Raw genomic sequence first — 27,251 nt, 5'->3', positions numbered from 1 at the left:
GGTAAAAAAGCCAACATAAGTGTACTTTACCTGAATGCTCGTAGTATTCGGAATAAGGTAAATGAGTTGATGGCGCAAATCATCGTGAATGACTATGACTTAGTGGCCATTACTGAAACATGGTTAAAGGATGGTCACGACTGGGAGTTAAATATCCGAGGGTATCAAACTTTTCGGAAGGACAAAGTGGATGGTAAGGGAGGTGGTGTAGCTCTGTTATTTAAGGATGACATCCGGGCAACAGTAAGGGATGACATCGGTGCTATGGAGGATAAGGTTGAATCCATTTGGGTGGAAATCAGGAATAGTAAGGCGAAAAAGTCACTGATAGGAGTAATCTATAGGCCACCAAATAGTAACATTATGGTGGGGCAGGCAATAAACAAAGAAATAACAGATGCATGTAGAAATGGTACAGCAGTTATCATGGGGGATTTTAATCTACATGTTGATTGGTTTAACCAGGTCGGTCAAGGCAGCCTTGAGGAGGAGTTTATAGAATGTATCCGCGATAGTTTCCTCGAACAGTATGTAATGGAACCTACGAGGGAACAAGCGGTCCTAGATCTGGTCCTGTATAATGAGACAGGATTGATTCAGGATCTCATAGTTAGGGATCCTCTCGGAAGGAGCGATCACAATATGGTGGAATTTAAAATACAGCTGGAGGGTGAGAAGGTAAAATCAAGCACTAGTGTTTTGTGCTTAAACAAAGGAGATTACAATGGGATGAGAGAAGAACTAGCTAAGGTAGACTGGGAGCAAAGACTTTATGGGGAAACAGTTGAGGAACAGTGGAGAACCTTCCAAGTGATTTTTTATAGTGCCCAGCAAAGGTTTATACCAACAAAAAGGAAGGACGGTAAAAAGAGGGACAATCGACCGTGGATATCTAAGGAAATAAGGGAGAGTATCAAATTGAAGGAAAAAACATACAAAGTAGCAAAGATCAGTGGGAGACTAGAGGACTGGGAAATCTTTAGGGGGCAACAGAAAGCTACTAAAAAAGCTATAAAGAAGAGTAAGATAGATTATGAGAGTAAACTTGCTCAGAATATAAAAACAGATAGTAAAAGTTTCTACAAATACATAAAACAAAAAAAGAGTGGCTAAGGTAAATATTGGTCCTTTAGAGGATGAGAAGGGAGATGTAATAATGGGAGATGAGGAAATGGCTGAGGAACTGAACAGGTTTTTTGGGTCGGTCTTCACAGTGGAAGACACAAATAACATGCCAGTGACTGATGGAAATGAGGCTATGACAGGTGAGGACCTTGAGAGGATTGATATCACCAAGGAGGTAGTGATGGGCAAGCCAATGGGGCTAAAGGTAGACAAGTCTCCTGGCCCTGATGGAATGCATCTAGGAGTGCTAAAAGAGATGGCTAGGGAAATTGCAAATGCACTAGTGATAATTTACCAATTATCACTATAATATTTAGGACTGAGTTTAGGAGGAACTTCTTCACCCAAAGGGTTGTGAATCTATGGAATTCCTTGCCCAGTGAAGCAGTAGAGGCTCCTTCATTCAATGTTTTTAAGATAAAGATAGATAGTTTTTTGAAGAATAAAGGGATTAAGGGTTATGGTGTTCGGGCCGGAAAGTGGAGCTGAGTCCACAAAAGATCAGCCATGATCTCATTGAATGGCGGAGCAGGCTTGAGGGGCCAGATGGCCTACTCCTGCTCCTAGTTCTTATGTTCTTATGTTCCCTGTTGTCAACAGATCAAACTCCGTCTGGAGCCGTTGTCTTTCCCCAAGTAATCTCTCCTCAGGGGCCTCTACGTATCTCCTGTCCACTCTTAAAATCTCCCCCACTAACCTCTCCCTTTCCATGCCCTCTGTCTTCTCCCTATGCGCCCTGATGGAGATGAGCTCTCCCCTGATCAACGCCTTCAACGCCTCCCATACCACCCCCACCCGCACCTCCCCGTTGTCATTGGCCTCCAAGTACCTTTCGATGCATCCCCTCACCTTCCCATACACCACCTCATCTGGCAACAGTCCCACATCCAGCCGCCACAGCGGGCGTTGGTCCCTCTCCTCTCCCAGCTCCAGTTCCACCCAGTGCGGGGCGTGATCCAAAACGGCTATGGCCGAATACTCCGTCCCCTCCACCCTCGGGATGAGCACCCTGCCCAGGACAAAGACGTCTATCCGGGAGTAGGCTTTGTGCACATGGGAGAAAAAAGAAAATTCCCTGGCCTGCGGCCTAGCAAACCTCCATGGGTCCATTCCCCCATCTGATCCATAAACCCCCGAGCACCTTGGCCGCCGCCGGCCTCTTTCCAGTCCTTGATCTGGAGCGGTCCAGTGCTGGGTCCAACACTGTATTGAAGTCCCCACCCATTATCAGGCCTCCTACCTCCAGGTCCGGAATACGCCCCAACATGCGCTTCATGAATCCAGCATCATCCCAGTTCGGGGCGTATACATTTACCAACACCACCCATGTCCCCTGCAACCTACCGCTCACCATCACGTATCACCCTCCATTTTCCACTGCGATAGTCTTGGCCTCAAATGGCACCCGCTTCCCCACCAATATTGCCACCCCTCTATTCTTCGCGTCCAGTCCTGAATGGAATACCTGTCCAACCCATCCCTTTCTTAACCTGACCTGGTCCGCCACCTTCAGATGTGTCTCTTGGAGCATAGCCACGTCTGCCTTCAGTCCCTTTAAGTGCGCGAACACTCGGACCCTCTTCACCGGCCCATTCAGGCCCCTCACGTTCCACGTTATCAGCCGGATTGGAGGGGCTCTCACCCCCCCTCCCCCCGACTAGCCATCTCCTTTTCTAGGCCAGTCCCGTGTCTGCGCCACCCTCACCCTCCAGTCCCCCAGCCGGGAGACCCCCGCCCCGACCACCTCTTCTGTGTCCCATTCCCTTTCGGCCAGTGCAGCAGCAACCCTTCCCCCCCTCTTCCCCTCCTCCCCTCCCCCCCGCTAGACCCCTGTCTAGCTTTTTTGCTCCCCCATAAGTCAGCTGACACCTGCTGACCCCGGCTTCCCCCGCCGTTCCATTGACCTCCCCGTGTGGGAGTCTCCCAATCAGTGTGCGTTCCTCCATTCCCCTTCCCGCCTTTCTTCCCTAGCGCGGGAAAAACCCCGCACTTTCCTAAGCCTACCCCGCCCCCTCTGGCGCAGCTCCTGTCGCGGCCTTGTCTCTCTCCCCCAGCCCATGTAACATTTCCTGCGCGTGATTGACCCCCTATATACAACAACCATCACACATCAAATCTCAAACAACCCCCCCACCCTCACAAACCCTGAGTTTGAGTCCAATTTTTTGGTTTGTATGAAGGTCCACGCCTCTTCAGGCGTTTCGAAGTAATAGCGTTGATCTTTGTGTGTGACCCACAGTCGCGCTGGCTGCAGCATTCCGAATCTCACTCCTTTCCGGTGCAACACCGCCTTGGCCCGGTTGAAACCCGCTCTCCACTTTGCAACCTCCGTGCTCCAGTCCGGGTATATTCGGATCTCTGCATTGTCCCACTTGCTGCTCCGCTCCTTCTTGGCACATTTCAGGACCCTCTCTCGGTCTGTGAACCGGTGAAATCTCACCACCATCGCCCTTGGCGGCTCATTTGCCTTGGGCCTCCTCGCCAGCACCCGGTGTGCCCCATCCAGCTCCAGCGGCCTCGAAGGGGCCTCCGCGCCCATCATCGCCCCGGGCATCGTGCTCGCGTATGCCCCGGCATCGGCCCCCTCCACTCCTTCAGGGAGACCCAGGATCCGCAGGTTCTTTCTCCTCGACCTGTTCTCCAGGTCTTCGAGTCTTCCCGCCTACCTCTTGTGCAGCGCCTCGTGCTCCTCCACTCTCACCGCCAGGCCCAAGATCTCGTCCTCATTCTCACTGACTCTTTTCTGTACCTCCTGGATCTTTACCTCGTGGGCCTTCTGGGTCATCCCTAGTCCTTCAATTGCCGACAACATAGGCGCCAGCATCTCCTTCCGCAGCTCCTCGAAGCAGCGCTTGATGAACTCCTGCAGCTCCGGCCCACACTCCGCTTTGTCCCCGGCCGCCGCCATTTTGATTTTGTTCCCTCGCTTCTCCCGCTGCTCCAATGCCGCTTTTTTGCCCGTTTCACTTCTGGTCCGGTCCATAAAGGTTGAAGGGGGACCTCTCTCTTCCCTTCCCCACGGGTTGTCTTCGAAAAAAATTCCGTTGGGGCTCCTCTAACGAGCCCAAAAGTCCGTGATAGCGGGACCTGCCGAATCGTGCGGCTTAGCTCCGCAAAGCCACAACAGGAAGTCGATTTCTCCTCTTGTCTTAACCTGTGACTTTGCGACCTTGTTACTGCACAATCCGGAAAAATCCCAGGCTATTCGTCCTTCAACACTTCAGTTGTCTGATTTTCCACTGGCTTGTCAACCACGGTAGGCATCACTCCCACCTGCGATCCAGCTATATCATTACCCAAGATAAACTGTATTCCTGGACAAGATATTTTCTCTATTACTCCTACTACCACTTCACCACTCTTCACTGGAATTTCCAACCTTACCTTATATAATGGAACACTACTCCTCTCACCCTGAATTCCACATATTACCACCTTTTCTGGCAACATTCTTCCCAAACCATAACTCCTCATCTCTTACCATTAAAGATTGACGAGCTCCCGTATCTCTTAAAATTGTGACTTCTTTACCTGCTTCTCCTGATACACATGAGTAAACTTTCCCCACACAAGTAAATTCTTTAAAGAGATCCGGCACCTTCTTATCAATCACCTCTTGATCAGGCTGTACAATCTTTTGCACCTCCTTCCCTTCACTTGGGCTTTCCTTTACCACTTTAACAAACCCTACTGTCTTATCCTGTTTTACCACATCAGCCTTCCCAGTGCTTTTCTTCAACCACCAACACTGTGACTTTACATGGCTTAGTTTATTACAGTGAAAACATTTGAAATTTTCATTTCTTTTCCACCTTCCTGGATTTCTTTTTTAATCTGAGATACACTCTCCTCATTATCTCCCATCAGATCACCTTTACCTTTACCACTTGAGTATTTCTCATGTCCCCAGTTTCTATCCCTCACAGGCTGAAACTGATGTCGGAAACCAAGCTTTGATTTATGAACTAATTCATAATCATCTGCCATTTCTGCTGCTAATCTCGCAGTTTTAACCCTCTGTTCTTCCACATGAGTTCTCATCAGGAATTGAATTTTTAAACTCCTCCATAATTTCTCTGAGAGCTTCAAACGTTTGGTCTATTTTCAAAGCCCTTATCCACCTATCAAAATGATTCTGTTTGATCCTTTCAAACTCCATGTATGTTTGACCAGGTTCTTTCTTTAAATTTCTAAACCTTTGTCTGTAGGCTTCAGGCACTAGTTCATATGCACCTAAGATGGATTTTTTTCACCTCCTCATATGTCTCAGATACCGCCTCCGGTAGTGATGCAAACACATCAGTAGCCCTACCTTTCAGCTTTGTTTGAATTAGTAATACCCACATGTCCTGTGGCCATTTCATTTGTTTAGCTACCTTCTCAAATGAAATGAAAAAGGCTTCTACCTCCTTCTCGTCAAACCTTGACAGAACTTGTACATATTTAAATAGATTCCCACCAAGCCTTTGACTATGACGCTCTTTCTCACTATCCTCATCACTAGCCACCAACTGTACGTTTCCCTTTACGTCTGCCAATTTTAACTGTCATGTTTCATGGCCATTTTCTGAAGTTCAAACTCTCTCTCTTTATCTTTTTCCCTGATCTGCATCTCTCTCTCTCTCTCTTTTTCCTCTCTATCTCTTTCGTATTCAAGCTGCTTTAATTATTTCTCATGTTCCATTTGTTTAATTTGTAACTGAATTTTTGCCATTTCCAATGAGTCAAACTGTATTGCAGGTAACTTTAAATGCTTAGCCACCGCCATAATTACCTCAACTTTTCGCATTTTGTCAGGTAATGTTAACTGCAATGTTTTTGCCAAATCTAACAGTCTGCTTTTAGTCTCTGTCCGTAAGGTACTGTGTGTGACCGTCTCCACCCCCAAAAACTTCAGAGCCTCTGAAAGGGCCATTGTCCACAACACACTCCCTACTTAAACTGAAATACCACACCTGAAAAGCAACCACAATATGCTCACCCCTCACCGTCTTTAAGTTCACTAAGCCAATCCAATAGATAGACTTTTATCCCTCTCGAGCCCCCAATTTGTTATGGGACAGGGTTTAGAGAACCCAAAGTGTATCATAGAGTTAGCCTGACCCACAACTTTTAATAGATTGTGGTATGGGGCGCACACAGCCCACTCTGGTACAGCAGAAATGGAAAAGTATTTTTTAAAGCAAAACAAAGTTTATTCTATGAACTCAAGTTAAACTTTTTAAAACATACAGTGAACATCTTAGCAACCATTAATTCAAATACAACCCCCAAAGAATACAACACTAAATAATCCTTTAAGCTTTCCTTTTAACATCCATAAAACTTAAAACACATCAGGTTAAAGTCACTACTGTTATTAGTTTTAAATCACCAGGATCAATTTGCGTGTCTTTAGATTACAGAGATTCATACACCTTCTGGCTGTGACTGCAGCTATCTGGCTCTGAAAACGAAACTAAAACACACCCTGCAGAAAACAGCCTAAAACGAAAGTAAGAAGCTGACAGACAGCCCAGCTCCACCCACTCTGACATCATTTCAGTAATATACACCCATTTCTTAAAGGTACTCTCACTACAGATATTTATATACATACCCATTTATAAACACCCATTTCTTAAAGGTACTCTCGCATGACAAGAGGTTAGACCATTAACATGGAACGTTAACTGATACTCAAGGTTTCTCCTCCACAGTGAATCACTGGTGGTGAACAGGAGGATGCCGGAGGTGAAGTGACTATTGGTGACCATGGCCAGTTCCCTGTCCCATTAACTTAGAGGGAAATGAGAAGAGGAGACCATACACCCCCTCAGGCTTGTTCTTCCATCCAGTTCGATTGTGGTTGATTTGCACACCTCAACTCCATTTGCCCACCACTGATCCATTTCCTTTGGCACTTGCCCCCGACAAAAATCTTTCAATCTCATTCTTGAAGATTTCACTTGACCCCCTAATGTCCAGAGCCTTTTGGGCAGAGGGAGAGTTCCAGATTTCCACTACCCTTTGTGTGGCCCTGTGGTGTACGAGATATAAAACTGGTTAAAACTGAAACCAGCCGACCAGGGCTGGTGCAACACCGAACTGTACAGAGTAGGAAGATCCATGGCACAGTCCCTCAGTGTGTGCTGAAATAGCAGATCCCAGTCATGGTGGTATAGTGGGCACAACAATGTCCCTAAAACCTGGGTAGAGGCATCAAAGTGTCCCTCACATGACAGGTATGCAGACCAACGTGTCAGGTGAGGACAGGGTTGGTCTCTGCTTCGATCTCACCTAGAAAAGCCTACCGAGGGACGTGGCCCAAGCTCTTTGATGAAATGGGGGGGGGAGCTAGCCATCTTCCTGCTAGTGTGCCTTCAGAAAGGAATAGAGAGGGCAAATTCAGTACAGAAACACATTTATCCAATTACCGTGGAGTAACTGTCGTGGAAATTATAATAAAGACAAATTGTTTGAGGTTCAATTTAAAGAAATGTATTTGCACAAATATTAGCGGAGAGAGGAGTGGTCTGGCTGCATAGCCATTCCACAGCACTCTGAGATTCGACCGAGGAAAGCATATCTTTATAGTCTGAAATAACAGCTTGAAGTAAACAGCCATATTTATATTAGATAGACCTTGGAAAGTATGTAAGATGAAATACATAGTTTTTCTTGCCCTTGGCTAAAAACAACTCGAGTACGCATTTTGTTATCTTTCGGAGGACAATGTGTTATCATAATAAGGCCGAGGCCAAAATACTAAGCAGAATTTAGTTTACGTTACCTGACCTGTTTATTTTCATTCAAAATCAGTGTTAAACTATAGTCAAGCATTTCCCAGCATGCTTCTAAGTGGGCAACTCATTAATTTCCCGTCCACAGTAACCACCGTGCAGTGGGAGTAATGTGTAAAATACATTCACGCAACGTCACACCAACCTGACAGAGTTTTTACTGCTTCTTTTATGAGTTTCCTGAGGTGACCGATCATTTTTTCAGCAGATAGTGTTCCATCACAAACAAACTGACGGAGCGGGTTGGTGCCTTGATTTCTCTTAAATGCTACTTGGTAGAAAGCACCTTTAGAATCCATGTCTGTAAGGTTGATTCTGTCAACACGAATTGTGGTCATTATGTCAAATTCATTTGGTTCTGAAATCTGCAGAGGTCAGAAATAAAAAGTTGAAATGAAGCTGATCTCATCACAAGCTGATCCCTCCCCCCCCCCCCCCCCCCCCACCCCCCCACCCCACCCAAATTGTCACCACGCAAACCACTGGCCTCTGTATTTAACAAGTGATCTTCTGCACGTACAGGAGGGTTGATCTGTAAGTTTGCGGATGGTACAAAAATTGGTGGGATGGTAAATAGTGAGGAGAATAGCCTTAGATTACAGGATGATATGGACAGGCTGGTCAGATGGGCTGATCAGTGACAAATGGAATTCAATCCGGATAAGTGTGAGGTGAGGCACTTGGACAGGACAAACAAAGCAAGAGAATACATTATGAACGGCAGGACCCTGGGAAACACCGAGGATCAGAGGGACCTTGGTGTGCATGTACACCCATCCCTTCATGCAGCAGGGCAGGTGGATAAAGTAGTTAAGACGACATATAGTATTTGCCTTTATTAGTCGAGGCATAGAGTTTAAGAGCAGGGAGATTAACCTAAAGCTGTATAAAACATTGATTAGGCTACAGTTAGAGAATTGTGTGCAGTTTTGCAATTCACAGTATAGCAGGGATGTGATAGCACTGAGTAGGGATGTGATAGCACTGAAAAGGGATTTACCAGGATGTTGCCTGGGCTGGAGAGTTTTAGTTATGAAAAGAGATTGGATAGTCTTGGGTTGTTTTCCCTGGAGCAGAGGAGACTGAGGGGGGACATAAGACCATAAGACATCGGAGCAGAATTAGGCCACTCGGCCCATCGAGTCTGCTCCGCCATTCAATCATGGCTGATATTTTTCTCATCCCCATTCTCATGATTGAGATGTAAAAAATTAGATAGAGTAGACAGGAAGAAACTCTACCCCTTGGTGGAGGGATCAATGACCAGGGGGCATAGATCTAAGGTAGAGGCAGGAGGTTTAGAGGGGATGTGAGGAAGAACATTTTGACCCAGAGGGTGGTGGGAGTCTGGAACTCACTGGCTGAAAGGGCGGTGGAGGCAATGGCCCTCATAACATTTAAGCAGTGTTTAGATGTGCACTTGCAATGCCAAGAATATGGGCCAAGTGCTGGAAAATGGGATTAGAATAGTTAGATGGTTGTTTTTGACCAGCATGGATGCAATGGGCCAAACGGCCTTTTCTGTGCTGTAGACCCCTATGACACCTCCTCCAACATGATCCTACCACCAAATGCCCTCCCCTCTCCAGTTGTGAGATGATTCAGCCATTTTGGACTGAAATGGCAAGAAATTTCTTCATTGATGAGTGTGGATTCTTGGAATGCTCTATCCAAAGCGAGCTGTGAATGCTCGGTAGTTAAGTATGTTCAAGATTAGGACTGACAGATTTTTAGACTCCAATGGAATCAAGGAAGAGGGCAGGAAAGGGGAGTTGATGTGTGTAGTGATCTCTGTATGTGCATGTACATAAGGGGCATGTACATAAGGGGTTAATGTGTAATCAGTAGCACCACATGATCACTAGAGGGCCGGACCAACAGGGGTATAAAAAGCAACCACATTGTGTCTCTCCCTCTCTCTTGGGTGCACTGTGACCAGGGCAGTATCAGATTAGTTCAGATGGCTAGTGGAATTACGTATAGTTACTATAGTTAGATCTTGTTAACCTTATCACTAGTATCAAAGTTAAAGTAAAGAACTCATGCAATTATTGTTATAGTTACTCAATAAACCTTTTGTTACTACTTCATCGAGATTCAGAAGACCTCATCATTAACCAAGGATTGAGTAGCACATATTATCTACCAGACAGGTAACAAAACATGGTACCAGGTGTGTTGGCTTTAACAGAACTAATTAGATTAGGTTAGACAAAAAAAGAGAAAATTCAGACCGGATATTCGACTGTGGAAGACTTCGCAGCAGATGGATTCTCAACAACTAAATGATTCGATGAACCACGTTCAAGTATCAATGCAACTGAAAACTGACGGTAACTTAAGTAATAACTGGAAAATGTTTATACAAAAGTTCCAAGTATATATGGCAGCTAATAATTTAAACACGGTCTCTGAAGAAAGGAAAATAGCAATACTACTCAGAAGAGCAGGACATGAAGCTATAGAGATCTATAACTCCTTTAATTTTTTGGAAGGTGAAGACAAAACTAAATTTAAAGTGATTATCGCAAAATTTGAAGAACACTGTAAAAGTCAGTCTGGTGAGATGCTGGAAAGATTTATCTTTTGGCATAGATGCCAGAGAAACGGTGAGCCCATCACTGATGTTATTACAGACCTCCAGGTACTAGCACAAGGCTGTAATTATGCTGATTTCAGAGATGCTATGATATTGAATCAATTAATTTATGGACTATCTGAAAAAAATTTGAGGGAAGAACTTTCACAAAAAAAGTATTTAACATTAGAAATCGCTATACAAAAATGCCTTGCTGATGAACAAAAACAAAATCAGTACTTTGAGTCTTTACAAAGACAGAATCATTATCTAGAAAACAAAATCCGTAAAAATAGCGTGAATACTCACCACCATGCAGAGGCAGAATCTCACTCGATGCAACAGCACTTTTTGATTGGCAGCCATCTTGAGCGAGAGCACATGCGCACTACCCTAAAGGTTGCAAACCGGCGCAACAGTGTTCTGCGCATGCGCAAGAAGCCGCACATGCGCAGTTGCGAAAAGAGCACACAGTAAAGGAAACTTGGATTGCGCATGCGCATCGAGACCTGCGCATGACGTCACGAGAGGCATGATGTCAGAGGACCTGGACCACACCCACTTATAAAGGAAATGCACAAAAAGTGATCAAAAGAAATTTAAAGCTGCAAAACCCAATTTTCTTACCTCAAAAGACAGAACAATGCCTGAACTTACACCAGCAGTTGAAAATAACTTTCACAACACCCTGGCACAAGCAGTCTGCAACACCACAATGACAACTCCGAATCAAAAAGAGATGATTTGTCTATCGAACAATACACACAATACTACTCAGACATGGCTGAGTTATTCGGATCTGCTGATCACAGCATCAGCAACACGGTTGCACAGTTCAACACAACTCTACTCATGGTAGATGAATCCAATACCATGATGCCATGGCAGATCGTCGATACATTGGATGTCAGCAACCTGTCAAATACCCAAGAGGACAACTCCAGACAGAGAGCGATGAAAAACTCCACAGCGAGACTACTGCACAACTCCACACAGAGAGCGATGAAAGATCCCACAGAGAGAGCGATACAAGCCTCCACAGAGAGTTCGTTGACAGACTACAACATGGAAGCAACTCAAGGCTCCATAGCGAAGTCCATGCATGAACAAGACCATGACGGTCTATCAAGCTTATTTGAGCCACCAGAAGAAGACTGTGAAAGTCTACCCAGCTTATTTAACCAACAAGAAGACACTGAATGTCTACCCACTGTATGTGAGACAAGTGACAAAGAAATCACAATTCCCATACAGGATGCGCAGGATCACAGCGAGACTGACAGATCCAAGCTCGTCTGTACAGAAGCACTCACCAATCAGAGGAGGGCTACTCATGAGTCCAGTGAGACCACGTCAAATGAAATTGTGAAGATTTTGACTCCAGAAGAGGAGCACCAAGAGTCCAGAGAAACCACGTCAATAGAAATCTTGAAGATTTTGACTCCAGAAGAGGAGCACCACGACCCACAAGAGAATGAAATTGTGAAGATTTTGACTCCAGAAGAGGAGCACCAACAAACCACAGGTGATTCAAATGAACCAGAAATAACTCCAGAAGAGGAGCACAAAGAAATCAATGATGATTCAATTGAACCTGAAATGACTCTAGGAGAGGAGTACCAAGGAAGCAAAGAAGAGGAATGAAATCCACCACAAATGACTGATGTCACCAACATCAATGCAACATCAGATCATTCTCACAATTCTCAAGAAGAAATGCTCAATGTAACAGATACCACAGCGGACACTGACACCAATAACTGTGAAAATGACTCAAATCATCCACACGGAACACTCATTGAGCGCAACAAGAACATCGAACACCGCAAGACGCACAGCAGAAACAAGAACAACAGCAACAACAAAGACAACAAGAAGCATAACAGAAACAACAAGCACGACAAGAAAAACAACAAGAACAGCGACGAAAACAACAAAAACAGAAACAACACGCATGACAAGAAAAACAACAAGAACAACAGCGAAAACACCAAAAACAGAAACAACAAGCATGCCAAAAACAACAACAAGAACGACAATGAAAACAACAGACAGAAATGACAGAAACAACAACAATGAAACAACGACCTGTAAACATGGTACAACTCTGCACATGAAGGACAATGCCACAGCACACTGCAAAACAATGACAAGACTACAAACATGCCATGGCATTGGCAAAAAATCTCACAAATTCACATCTGCTCCAGAACAAGCAAGCACACCAGCTTTTAAGGCAGATGACACACTAGATCAATACCGCAAGCACAGGAAAAAGTCCAGGTCAGACAACAGTGTAACACAGAATCGCTACCACAAGCATAGAGAAAACAAAAGAAAGTCTAAATCAGACAACAAAGTGATCGACCATTCGAACACCTCATGATGACTTGTTGGTCACTCAAATGCAAGAATACTGACGACGCTCACGAAGAAATGATGACATCAACATCACCACTTCAACAACAGAAGAAAGCAACTCAACCGAACAAATTCATAAAGTTTGGACTCACAATTTTTTAAATTAAGATTGGACTCATAAATATTAATTGGCTTTGTATAATCATCAATATCATCACAACTTGTACATAGCATCATTTGTCTACCTGTTTCAAGCAAACAAGAAGAAAAACCGAAGAGACTAAATGTATTAACATTTTGACTGATTAACTCATTGATTTTACGTAACGCAGTTGCAAACTGCATCCATTATGTTTGTTCAATTTTCTTTACCACATACAGAAAATATGTAACACAAGAAAAAAAAGGAGGATGTAGTGATCTCTGTATGTGCATGTACATAAGGGGCATGTACATAAGGGGTTAATGTGTAATCAGTAGCACCACATGATCACTAGAGGGCCGGACCAACAAGGCTATAAAAAGCAACCACATTGTGTCTCTCCCTCTCTCTTGGGTGCACTGTGACCAGGGCAGTATCAGATTAGTTCAGATGGCTAGTGGAGTTACATATAGTTACTGTAGTTAGATCTTGTTAACCTTATCACTAGTATCAAAGTTAAAGTAAAGAACTCATGCAATTATTGTTATAGTTACTCAATAAACCTTTTGTTACTGCTGGACGAGTTAGAACATAAGAACTAGGAGCAGGAGTAGGCCATCTGGCCCCTCGAGCCTGCTCCGCCATTCAATGAGATCATGGCTGATCTTTTGTGGACTCAGTTCCACTTTCCGACCCAAACACCATAATCCTTAATCTCTTTATTCTTCAAAAACTATCTATCTTTATCTTAAAAACATTTAATGAAGGAGCCTCAACTGCTTCACTGGGCAAGGAATTCCATAGATTCACAGCCCTTTGGGTGAAGAAGTTCCTCCTGAACTCAGTCCTAAATCTACTTCCCCTTATTTTGAGGCTATGCCCCCTAGTTCTGCTTTCACCCGCCAGTGGAAACAACCTGCCTGCATCTATCCTATCTATTCCCTTCATAATTTTTTATGTTTCTATATGAACCCCTCATCCTTCTAAATTCAAATGAGTACAGTTCCAGTCTACTCAACCTCGCCACGTAATCCAACCCCTTCAGCTCTGGGATTAACCTAGTGAATCTCCTCTCACACCCTCCAACGCCAGTACGTCCTTTCTCAGGTAAGGAGACCAAAACTAAACACAATACTCCAGGTGTGGCCTCACTAACACCTTATACAATTGCAGCATAACCTCCCTAGTCTTAAACTCCATCCTTCTAGCAATGAAGGACAAAATTCAATTCACCTTCTTAATCACCTGTTGCACCTGTAAACCAACCTTTTGTGACTCATGCACTAGCACACCCAGGTCTCTCTGCACAGCAGCATGTTTTAATATTTTATCATTTATCATTCATCGAGATTCAGAAGACCTCATCATTAACCAAGGATTGAGTAACACATGTTACCTACCACACAGGTAACAAAACAATGTGTAAAAGTTCAGCCATGAGCTTAGTGAATGATTCAGCTTCAAGAGGTTTTATTGCCTGCTCTAACTCTTATTTCTTATGCTTTTATGGAAGGTCGCCATCGTTTTCTCACATTGTGGTCAAATGTTGTAATGCCCCCACTGCCTGCTCTCCCCTACACCTACCCATGAGATCAGGATATGGAATGATATCCTTCCACATCACTCTCCTGAACCTCAGAAATTTCCTCCATCTAACTGTACATCCCCCCCAACTTTAAAACTTTCTCCCCCTTCCCCGTAGGGAAAGGAGGATTCCACTTCCCTTGAGGAGTGCGGTCTCCTTTCCTCAGGTTTGCCTGGCATCTTGTGTAACATGCAGAAATGTTAATGTTGTGTGTCTCTATGTCTGGGTATAATCTCCGCAGGTATGACCATGGGTGGTGTACAAAAGCTATGCAGCAGTACTGCAGTAGGCAGCCTTGGCCTCTGTTGCAGGGTAAATGCCACAAAGTTCCCATTTTATCACAATCCTTCATTTCCCTCATAGTTTAATAATCTCAGCTTTATCATTCAGAGAGACAGACGTTCTGCAGTCTCCTTTCTCCTCCTCTCTGGCTACCCCTTTCTCGCTGTCTGTCTGTTTCCCCCACCCCTCTTCTCTGTGTCCTTCTCCCTGACCCTCTCCTCTGTGTCTACCTGCCACACTTTACTCTTTAAGATTCTTTAAGGGATGAGGGACAAACAATCAAAATAGGGATTGTCCCTATTTTGATTGTTTGTCCCTCATCCCTTAAAGAATCTCTTTTGTCCCTTATTTCTGGGGCTGCCAGGGAGAGACTGTGCCTGGGAATCACATAGAATCATAGAATCCCTACAGTGCAGAACAGGCCATTCGGCCCTTCAAGTCTGCACGACCCTCTGAAAGAGCACTATACCTAGGTCCAGGCCTCCTCCCTATCCCTGTAACCCAGCAATCCTACCTAACCTTTTGGACACTAAGGGCAATTTAGCATGGCCAATCCACTTAACCTGCACATCTTTGGACTGTGGGAGGAAACCGGAGCACCCGGAGGAAACCGACGCAGACACGGGGAGAAAGTGCAAGCTCCACACAGCCAGTCACCCGAACCTGGAATTAAACCCAGGTCCCTGGTGGTGTGAGGCAACTACTGTGCCATCGTGCTGCTCCTGCCTTTGCCTCCGTTTTTGTGGACCCATTGGCCACCAAGGGATGTTATCATGTCCTCCCCTCACCCGTCCCAGGGTCAAAGTGTCCCTTATACCGTAAATCTGTGCCCCCCTGGTTATTGACCCCTCTACTAAGAGGCAATGTTTCTTCCTGTCCACCTTATCTATTTCCCACATAATTTGAGACATCTCAATCAGGTCAGCCTTCTGTGCTCTAAGGCCTAACCCCAGGCTAACCAGTCTCTCTTGATAGCTGAAAGGGCAGAAGGCTGTTTTTTAGTTAGGGCATCATGATCGACACAGGCTTGGAGGGCCAAAGGGCCTGTTCCTGTGCTGTACTGTTCCTTATTCTTATTTTGTTTCATAAGAATTGGTCACCTTGTCCACACTCCCTCTGGGTCTCAGTTTCCTCTCTCACTCTCCCGATCTCTTTCTTTATGTGTCTCCACCTCACTCTCTCCATCTGTTCATTTCTCTCTGCCTGCTTGACTGGCTGATATGTTTCTCTCTCTCTTTCTATCTTGCCTCTATTATTAATTCACTCTGCAGTCTCCCTCCCTCTCTCTCCTTGTCTCCTCCCTCTCTCTACCCATCTCCCTCCCTCACTAAAAGTTTCACTCTTGCTGCCTGTCTCTCTCTCTACCTGTCTGTGTGTCGCTCTCTCTCACGCACTCTTTCTCCTTTTCTCTGCCTGACTCTACATCTCTAGCTGATAAATGATCTCTAGTAAATTACCTTTGGTAATAGTTCAAATGTGAATTTAATGTTGAGAACATTTGGACATAAGGATAGCAGGAGTCGGCCATTTGGTCCCTCGATCCTACTCTGCTATTCAATGACTGAACGTCTACCTCAACTCTACTCTCCTGCCCAATCCACATATCCCTTAATTCTCAAAGATCCCAAGAATCTGTCCTTCTTGGTCTTGAATATTCCAAATGATAGAGCATCCACATCCCTCTAGGGAGAGAATTTCAAAAATTCACAATTCTTCGAGGGAAGATATTCCTCCTCATCTCAGTCCCAAATGGTCAACCTGAAACTCTGATCATTAATTCTCGACTCTCCAGCCAAGGGAAACAACCTTTCAGCACCTACCCTGGTCAAGTCCCTTAAGAATTTAATGTTTCACTGACATCACCTCTCACCTTCTAAACTCCAGCAGAAAAAAGGTCAACTTTATACAATCTCTCCTCATAGGACAACTCTCATCCCAGAAATCAATCTAGCAAAACTTTAGCCACGTCACCCTGGGACAGAGCGCAGTCAATTCCAGCCCCACCGGAGTTGCAACACGGCTCAAATTAACTTTTATTTTAAAATACCCGAGCCCTTCGGCTGCCCAATAACTAATCACCAAGAAAGGTTTGTAAATTTACACACAATTAACTTTTTATTATTCACAGTAACTATAATTAAATAGACAATAGATACAACTGGTTAACGACTATCGAATGTCTAACCTGCCTCCGCCTCCATTTACTCCAGACACACACAGAGACAAACAATCACAGAGGATAAAGAGGGATGTAGAACAATGAAAGTAATAGGATAAGAGTCTTTCTTTCTGATGGACATCTTCCAGTTAGTTTCTTCTTCAGTCGAGGCTTTTAGATGGATGTTATCTTTTCTTTCAGTTCGTAATGGTTTTCACTCAGACTCACAGAAATAGTAGGCAGCATTCAAGAGAGAGAGAGACAGCTTCTTTCAGGATCTTGGAGCTAACAACTTCAGACAGTAGGCAGCAGAGCAGAGAGAGAGAGTGACGTTGGAGGGTCCAGTGGCTTCTCCGGAGTTCTGTCCAAAAACAAAACACCTGACAGGAACTAATCGCTGTCGGTTGCCGGGCAGAATACTGTACCTGGCCAATCCGCTGGCCACCAGTCAACCAATCAAAACAAACCCCTCCAATCTCTTGGGTGTCATATAGTCTGAGTTCTTCTGCCCAAAATGCAAAACTTTATAATACAGTGTACTATTTTGACACTTTGAGTTCCTTTCTCCCTCTGCGCGACTTAAATAATAATCTTTATTAGTGTCACAAGTAGGCTTACATTAACACTGCAATGTAGTTACTGTGAAAATCCCCTAGTCGCCACACTCTGGCACCTGTTCAGGTACACGGAGGGAGAGTTCAGAATGTCCAATTCACCGAACAAGCACATCTTTCAGGACTTGTGGGAGGAAACCACCTAGAAACAGTTGTATCTGTTGTCTATTTAATTATAGTTACTGTGAATAATAAAAGTTAATTGTGTGTAAATTTACAAACCTTTCCTGGTGATTAGTTATTGGGCAACCGAAGGGCTCGGGTATTTTAAAATAAAAGTTAATTGAAGCAACAGCGCTAACTACTGTATGCCGCATGTATGCCTCCATTAACAATCCATGGACCAAAAACTAAAGTCAAAATAAAAGAAATAAGAACCAAGGGAATCAACAGTAAGGGCTCTTACACTTTGTTGCACCTTCTTTCAGGTAAGTATGCCCCTTCCGACTGGTGAGGACGATGTCCTGCCAAGGCTTCTATTCATTTTCCAGGTGCTTCCAACTTCTGTATCAAAGGCCTTATTCCGGAAGATGGAGACGATTATCTCAGAGTTTGTGTGGGCAGGGAAGGTACCAAGGGTAGAGAGGACCCTGTTACAGAGGCAGAGGTAGAAGGGCGGGGGGCGGGGTTGGCGTTGCCAAACCTGCTGCATTATTATTGGGCGCCGAACATAGAGAATGTGAGGTGGTGGTGGGAAAGAGAGAGGGCGGAATGGGTTACGATGGAGGAAGAATCCTGGAGGGGGTCCAGCCGGTGGGCTATGGTGACGGCAGCGTTGCCACTGGCACCAAGGAAATACATGGAGAGCCCAGTGGTTCAGTCCACAGTGAAGGTGTGGAACCAGCTGAGGAGGCACTTTAGGACAGAGGGGATGTCGGTGTTAACGCCGTTGTGTGAAAACCACGGTTTTGAGCCGGGGGAGACAGACAGTACAGGAAGTGGAGAGACGTGGGGCTGGTTAAGGTGAAGGATCTGTACCTGGAAGAGAGGTTTGCCAGTGTAATGAAACTGAAGGAGGGGGTAGAGCTCCCGAGAGGGAGTGAGTTTAGATACTTGCAGGTAAGATACTTCACGCACAAGGTTTGGTAAAAGTTCCCCAAGCTACCAAAGTATGCCCTGCTGGACATGGAAGGGGAGGGCAGGGAGGTGATCAGGTGTTGAAGATTAAGGAGAAGTGGGAGGGGGAACTAGGGGGAGAGATAAATTGGGCAGTGTGGAGCGAGGCGCTACGCAGGGTAAACTCGACTTACTCGCAAAGATGAGCCGGATACAGTTCAAGATCATACTGTCATGTGAGTGTCTCTTTAAGAAATGTTTTTGTCTTATCACATGGCTTCAGTGATGTCACCGTGTGAGTGGAGCTGGGCTGTGGCTGTGAGTTTTACTTTCGCTTTGGGTTTGGACTGGTTTGAACTGCACAAGTTGAAAGAAGCGTCTCTCTATCTTCATTTTAAAAGTTGTTTCCAGACTGCTTGGTAACTCAAAAGAGATAATTGCTTTTGGAAAGGAATTCAAATCTGCTGTTTGAAATGGGGAACAGAGTATCAATAACAAGTCTTATAACAGAGAATGCCGAATACTGGGCCGTCCCTTTGAAAAGGGGTATGTGGTTTTACTTGGTTTCTGTTATTGAATTGGAACAGTTAAGGGGGAATTCATTAAGGGTTATACTTAGATTACTGTAGCTGTGTGGGTTCTTTGTGTTTGTAATTGATAAAAGTTCTTTCTGTGTGTGTTTATACAAGTGTTAACTAAGTTCTTTGAATAAAGCTTGTTTTTTTTTATTAAAAGCTCTTAAGAAGTCTGTTGAATAACACCTGAAAGGCAGGCTCTTGTGCTCACCCTAGCCAAAATCAACAAACAGTTATAGGTCAGGTGAACTCCATAATATACTTTGGAGTTTTCTAAACCCTGGCCCATACTATAGGGTGCATGTGAATTGGGCAAGAATGAGTGGGTTCTTCCAGGGACTGGCAGACGGGTGTGAGAAGTGTAGGCGGGGACCAGCAAAACACACATATATGTTTTGGAGTTGCGTGAAGCTAGAGAGATAATGGGCGGGGGTGTTCGTGGCACTAACGAGGATCATGAGGGAGGTTGGGCCAAACCCTTTGGTGGCGATATTCGGGATATCAGAGAAGCCGGAGCTGATCGAGGGGAGGAAGGCCGATGTCGTGGCCTTCGCCTCTCTGATTGCCCGGAGAAGGATCTTCTGGAATGGAGATCGGCTGGGAGACTTAAATGACTTTCCCTATCTGGAAAAGAACAAATACGAGTTAAGGCGTTCTGCGTAGGGCTTTGAGGCAAGGTGGGGGATGTTTGTGGCCGTGTTTGAGGAGGTGTTCGTCGCAGCGGGGGGGGGGGGGGGGGGGCTGAAAATGGGGGGAAAAGATGTACAAACTGTACAATTGTGTGGTTGGGGAGTATGTTCCCCAGACTGTTTATGTTTTGTAACTGTTTGAATAAGTTTGGAAGAAAATACATTTTTTTAAAAGGTGTCTATGCCCCTCCCATGGCCAGGTGACTAAAACTGTCCATAGTACTTCAGATATACTTTCATTGAAGCCCTGTACAATTTCACCCAAAACTTCCAATGTGCATGCAGTAAAGGCCAATATACCATTTCCTGTCGAACGGCTTCTTGTACCCACATGTTAGCTTTGTGGTATGTGTACAGCGGCGCCCAAATCTCCCTCCATGCCAATATTTATTACACTCTCACCGTTTATGATAATATTCTGCTTTTCCAATCTTCTTACCAAAATAGAATAGATAATCTCACCCCCCCCCCCCCCCCTCCCACCCCCCCATTACACTCCTCGGAGTCAAGTGATCCTAGGTTCCAGTCCCACTTCAGAGCTTCAGCACAAGACACTGTAATTCGGTACTGAGGGCGTGCCAGAGACATTTGGATGAGACCTTAAATTGAGGCCCCATCTGCCTTCTCGGATGGGTTTATAACGATCCCCAGGGAATGTTTCAAAGAAGGGTAGGGGGGTTCTCCCCGGTGCCCTGGCCAATATTGATCCCTCAATCAACCTCACAACAAACAGGTTATCTGGTCGTTAACACATAGCAGTCTGTGATGGTTGGCTGCGAGCAAACTGGCTGCAGCATTTCCTGCATTAACTGGAAAACACTTCGGTGGGCGATTAAGATCCCGCGGGTAAGGAGATCGCTGTTGGAGTGCAGTCGGGGGTGGGGTGGGGGGGGGGGCGTGGGAGCAGCTGGAGGCGGCGTCATGTAAATGTACTAGTCTGGGAGCTTTGATAACGGCTCCTTTGCCATTCTCGCTGACCCGTTACTCCACAAGTCCGGTGGTGGTGGTGACACTGCGGATCTGGGGACAGTTGAGGAGGTACAAGAAGGTGGAGGGAACGTCAGTCTGGACCCCGATATGTAACAACCACAGGTTTGTCCCGGGTAGGATGGATGGTGGGTTCCAGAGCTGGCATCAGAAGGATGGGAGATCTGTTCATAGGCGGAAGCTTTCCCAGTTTGAAGGCGCTAGAGGACAAATTTAATCTGCCGCCAGGAAACGCCTTTAAATATCTGCAAGTACGAGCCTTCCTGAAAAAACAGGTAGTGGCCTTTCCGCCACTGCCGCCACTGAGGATACAGGACAGGGTGGTCTCCGGCACCTGTGTGGGGGAGGGGAAGGTGTTGGATATCTACCAAGAACTACAGAAGGCGGAGGAAACACCGGTGGAGGAGCTCAAGGGCAAGTGGGAGGAGGAGCTAGGTGAGGAGTTGGAAGCGGGTCTGTGGGCAGAGGTCCTGGGCAAGGTTAATTCCTCCTCATCATGTGCCAGGCTCAGTCTAATTCAATTTAAGGTGGTCCACCGGGCACACATGACGGCAGCGAGAATGAGCAAAGTTTTTTTGGAGTAGAAGGCAGTTGTATGAGGTGCAAGGGCAGCCCTGCAAACCATGTCCACATGTTTTGGGCATGCCCGGAGCTTAGAGAGTTCTGGCGAGGGTTCGCGAGGGCAATGTCCAAGGTGCCGAGTCCAAAGATAGCGATCTTTGGAGTGTCAGAAGACCCGGGAGTTCAGGGGGCGAAAGAGGACGACGTCTTGGCCTTTGCCTCCCTGGTAGCCCGGAGACGGATTTTATTAATGTGGAGGGACTCGAAGCCCCCCGAGTGTAGAGACCTGGGTTAGTGACATGGCTGGGTTCTCAGTCTTGAGAAAATAAAGTTTGCTTAAGAGGGTCTACGCTAGGGTTCTCTCGGAGGTGGCAGCCGTTCGTCGACTTTCTCGGGGAAAATTTAAATGTCAGCAGCAGCAATCCGTAGGGGGGTGGGGGGTGGTGAGTGCTTCATTGGGATGGTGTGGGAAGACTGAGTTGAGTGGGGTAATGTCTATTTAATTGTTATTGTACATTCTCTTTTTGCACTATGTTAATGTTCACTCTAGTTTGTTTTGTTATTATTGTTACTACTGTTTTATTACGAAAAATTCTGCAAAACCTTAATAATAATACTTTTTTTAAAAACTGTAAAACACTTCGGTTAAAAATAGAAAATACTGGACAATCTCAGCAGGTCTGACAGCATCCCATAGACTCCCTACAGTGCAGAGGAGGCCATTCTGTGGAGCGAGAAGGGAGCTAATGTTTCAATTCTGGATGACTCTTTGTCAAAGTCATCCAGACTCAAAACAGTTCGCACTGCTGCCTCACAGTGTCAGAGACCGGGTTCAATTCCGGCCTGGGATGGCGATGTGGAGTTTGCACATACTCCCCGTGTCTGCGTGAGTTTCCTCCGGGTACTTCGGTTTCCTCCCACAGTCCGGAGATGTGCAGGTTAGGTGGGTTGACCATGCAAAATTGCTCCTTAGTGTCGTAAAGGGGAGGTGAGGTTACTGGGTTACGGGGATAGAGTGGGGGGCGTGGACCTAGGTAGGGTGGTCTGTCCAAGGGTGGGTGCAGACACGATGGGTCGAATGGCCTCCTTCTGCACTGTAGAGATTCTATGAAGTGGAATTTGTCCCAAAGTTTGAGAAAATTAAACCAATAGCACCAAATCCAAGGGCAGAAAGTATTTGCAAAAAGAAGCAGAAGGGGAGGGGAATTCGCAGAGAAACCTGCAAAATTAAAAGTACCTTCACGTTCTCGTAGTAGCTGCCACTTGCTAACTTTTCAATTGCTGCAAAACCGCCTGCAGAATCCTTCCTGATGGAGCGCAACAAATGATCCACCACCTCATTGACCACCTTCGAAGCTCGGGATCTCTGGTCTGATCGAATCCGCAGATCTTCAACCACATTTCTCAATACTTTGTTCAAATTCCGGTCTTTCTCACTACTGCTGATGCCCAGAGCCCTGCTGGACCTGGTGCCCTGGTCACCCGCAGTCCTGGTGCCCTGGTCACCCGCAGCCCTGGTGCCCTGGTCGCCCGCAGCCCTGGTGCCCTGGTCACCCGCAGCCCTGGTGCCCTGGTCACCCGCAGCCCTGCTGGTCCTGGTGCCCTGGTCACCCGCAGCCCTGGTGCCCTGGTCACCCGCAGCCCTGCTGGTCCTGGTGCCCTGGTCACCCGCAGCCCTGCTGGTCCTGGTGCCCTGGTCACCCGCAGCCCTGGTGCCCTGGTCACCCGCAGCCCTGCTGGTCCTGGTGTCCTGGTCACCCGCAGCCCTGCTGGACCTGGTGCCCTGGTCACCCGCAGCCCTGGTGCCCTGGTCACCCGCAGCCCTGCTGGTCCTGGTGCCCTGGTCACCCGCAGCCCTGCTGGTCCTGGTGCCCTGGTCACCAGCAGCCCTGCTGGTCCTGGTGCCCTGGTCACCAGCAGTCCTGCTGGTCCTGGTGCCCTGGTCACCAGCAGTCCTGCTGGACCCGGTGACCTGGTTCTTCCTTCTTATCCCTTCTTTGTGATTGTCGTCGCTCTTCCTGCTTGGATCTGCGGGGCTGCTCTGGGATTTACTGTCTTCGCCATTGGTGCAGCTGTTCTGCCGCGGCCGCTCCTTGGAGCCTTTCCCCAGGTGACCCTTTGGGTTGGCACCAGCAGCCCTGCTGGAGCCGGGGCGCTTGGCAGACGGGCCGTTCGCCGGCACAGCTGCTGCTGGAGCTGCGCCCTTGGGTTTCGCTACTGGCCCCCCGGCCCCGGCCTCGCTCCGTGCCTTCCTCTGACTCATCTCCCGCCCTGAAACTCAGTCTGACTTTACACGGCACCCACACAGCCGGCGGCAGTGAAACTGGACTAGATCCCGCCCAAACCTGGGGAAATCCCGCCCATCGCTTTCCCACACCCACTCCCGGTTCACAATCACTCCCACACCAACTCCCGGTTCACACTCACTGCACAATCACTCCCAGTTCACACTCACCCCACAATCACTCCCACTCCTGATTCACACTCACTCCACAATCACTCCCACTCCTGATTCACACTCACTCCACAATCACACCCACTCCCAGTTCACACTCACTCCACAATTACTCCCACACCCACTCCTGGTTCACACTCACTCCACAATCACTCCCACACACACTGGGCGCGATTCTCCACTCCCACGCCGGTTGGGAGAATCGCCTGGGCCGCCAAAATTTCCAGGGACGCCGGTCCGACGCCCTCCCGCGATTCTCCCAAGCGGCGGGAACGGCCCGGTCGAGTTTCGCAGGCCGGAGAATCGCCGGAGACACCGGAAATGGCGATTCTCCGGCACCCCCGATATTCTGAGGCCCGGATGGGCCGAGCGGCCAGGCCAAAACGGCAGGTTCCCCCCGGCGCCGTCCACACCTGGTCGCTGCAGTCGTGGGCGGTGCGTGAACGCTGGGGGGGCGGCCTGCGAGGGAGGGGGGGGATCCTGCACCGGGCTTCACCTGAAATGTGAGGTGGCCCGCGATCGGTGCCCACCGATCGTCGGGCCGTCCTCTCTGAAGGAGGACCTCCTTCCTTCCGCGGCCCCGCAAGATCCGTCCCCCATCTTCTTGCGGGGCGGATTTAGAGAGGACGGCCAACCCGCGCATGTGCGGATGACGCCCGTTATGCGGCGCCGGCCGTGTCATATATGCTTTTATGCGGGCGACAAGGCCTGGCGCGTGTAGATGACGCGGCCCCGATCCTGGCCCATTGTCAGGGCCTGAATCGGTCAGGATAGGGGCCGTTCCGCGCCGTCGTGGACCTCGGGATTCTCCACTCCCACGCCAAAGTAGCCGCACCGTTGTGAACGCCGTCGAGGTCCACGACGGCGCGGAACGGCCCCGGTTCCGACCGATTCAGGCCCTGACAATGGGCCAGGATCGGGGCCGCGTCATCTACACGCGCCAGGCCTTGTCACCCGCGTAAAAGCGGCGCCGCATAGATGACGCGGCCGGCGCCGCATAACAGGCGTCATCCGCACATGCGTGGTTGCCGTCCTCTCTAAATCCGCCCCGCAAGAAGATGGGGGACGGATCTTGCAGGGCCGCGAAAGGAAGGAGGTCCTCCTTCAGAGAGGACGGCCCGACGACCGGTAGGCACCGATCGCGGGCCACCCCACATTCCAGGTGAAGCCCGGTGCAGGATCCCCCCCCGCCCGCCCCCACTGGCCGCCCCCCCAGCGTTCACGCACCGCCCACGGCTGCAGCGACCAGGTGTGGACGGCGCCAGGGGGAACCCGCCGTTTTGGCCTGGCCGCTCGGCTCATCCAGGCCTCAGAATAGCGGGGGTGCCGGAGAATCACCATTTTCGGTGTCTCCGGCGATTCTCCAGCCTGCAGCCCGCGAACCTCGACTGGGCCGTTCCCGCCGCTTGGGAGAATCGCGGGAGGGCGTCGGACCGGCGTCCCCGGAAATTTTGGCGGCCCAGCCGATTCTCCCAACCGGCGTGGGAGTGGAGAATCGCGCCCCTGGTTCACACTCACTCCACAATCACTCCCACACACACTCCTGGTTCACACTCACTCCACAATTACTCCCACACCCACTCCTGGTTCACACTCACTCCACAATCACACCCACTCCCGGTTCACACTCATTCCACAATCACTCCCACACGCACTCCTGGTTCACACTCATTCCACAATCACTCCCACACGCACTCCTGGTTCACACTCATTCCACAATAACTCCCAGACCCACTCCTGGTTCACACCCACTCTCAGACCCACTCCCAGTTCACACTCACTCCACAATCACTCTCAGACCCACTCCCGGTTCACACTCACTCCACAATCACTTTCAGACATACTCCCGGTTCACACTCACTCCACAATCACTCCCACACCCACTCCTGGTTCACACTCACTCCACAATCACACTCAGACCCACTCCCGGTTCACACTCATTCTCAGACCCACTCCCGGTTCACACTCACTCCACAATCACTTTCAGACATACTCCCGGTTCACACTCACTCCACAATCACTTTCAGACATACTCCCGGTTCACACTCACTCCACAATCACTCCCACGCCCACTCCTGGTTCACACTCACTCCACAATTACTCCCACACCCACTCCTGGTTCACACTCACTCCACAATCACTCCCACACTCACTCCTGGTTCACACTCACTCCACAATCACACCCACACCCACTCCTGATTCACACTCACTCCACAATCACTCCCACTCCCGGTTCACACTCACTCCACAATCACTCCCACTCCCGGTTCACACTCATTCCACAATCACTCCCACACCCATCCTGGTTCACACTCATTCCACAATAACTCCCAAACCCACTCCTGGTTCACACCCACTCTCAGACCCACTCCCGGTTCACACTCACTCCACAATCAATTTCAGACATACTCCCGGTTCACACTCACTCCACAATCACTCCCACACCCACTCCTGGTTCACACTCACTCCACAATTACTCCCACACCCACTCCTGGTTCACACTCACTCCACAATTACTCCCACACCCACTCCTGGTTAACACCCACTCAGACCCACTCCCGGTTCACACTCACTCCACAATCACTTTCAGACATACTCCCAGTTCACACTCACTCCACAATCACTCTCAGACCCACTCCCGGTTCACACTCATTCTCAGACCCACTCCCGGTTCACACTCACTCCACAATCACTTTCAGACATACTCCCGGTTCACACTCACTCCACAATCACACCCACACCCACTCCTGATTCACACTCACTCCACAATTACTCCCACACCCACTCCTGGTTCACACTCACTCCACAATCACTCCCACACCCACTCCTGGTTCACACTCACTCCACAATTACACCCACACCCACTCCTGATTCACACTCACTCCACAATCACTCCCACTCCCGGTTCACACTCACTCCACAATCACTCCCACTCCCAGTTCACACTCATTCCACAATCACTCCCACACCCACTCCTGGTTCACACTCATTCCACAATCACTCCCACACCCACTCCTGGTTCACACTCACTCCACAATCACTCCCACTCCCGGTTCACACTCACTCCACAATCACTCCCACTCCCGGTTCACACTCACTCCACAATCACTCCCACTCCCAGTTCACACTCATTCCACAATCACTCCCACACACACTCCTGGTTCACACTCATTCCACAATAACTCCCAGACCCACTCCTGGTTCACACTCACTCTCAGACCCACCCCCGGTTCACACTCACTCCACAATCACTTTCAGACATACTCCCGGTTCACACTCACTACACAATCAGTTTCAGACA

At 47.9% G+C, this 27,251-nt stretch overlaps 1 protein-coding gene across 2 annotated transcripts in view; it reads right to left on the bottom strand.

The window, feature by feature from the left end:
- The window catches only part of LOC140410455 (cyclic GMP-AMP synthase-like), a 42,692-nt gene extending 18,843 nt beyond the window's left edge, over nucleotides 1-23,849 (bottom strand). The window contains exons 1-3 of one of the 2 annotated variants that reach the window (XM_072498561.1): nucleotides 23,271-23,849; nucleotides 22,733-23,228; nucleotides 8,053-8,272 (exon numbers count right to left, since the gene is read on the bottom strand). In XM_072498561.1, coding sequence (XP_072354662.1) covers nucleotides 8,053-8,272; nucleotides 22,733-23,228; nucleotides 23,271-23,758 — 1,204 coding nt within the window. In that variant the 5' untranslated portion in view covers nucleotides 23,759-23,849. Of the gene's footprint in view, nucleotides 1-8,052; nucleotides 8,273-22,732 lie in introns of both variants that reach the window. The other variant, XM_072498560.1, reaches the window with a different exon arrangement.
- Between the last annotated feature and the right edge of the window lie 3,402 nt (nucleotides 23,850-27,251).

Source organism: Scyliorhinus torazame, chromosome 4, assembly GCF_047496885.1.
Source record: "Scyliorhinus torazame isolate Kashiwa2021f chromosome 4, sScyTor2.1, whole genome shotgun sequence".
NCBI lineage: Eukaryota > Metazoa > Chordata > Chondrichthyes > Carcharhiniformes > Scyliorhinidae > Scyliorhinus > Scyliorhinus torazame.
This window is presented reverse-complemented; position numbering and strand designations above follow the sequence as displayed.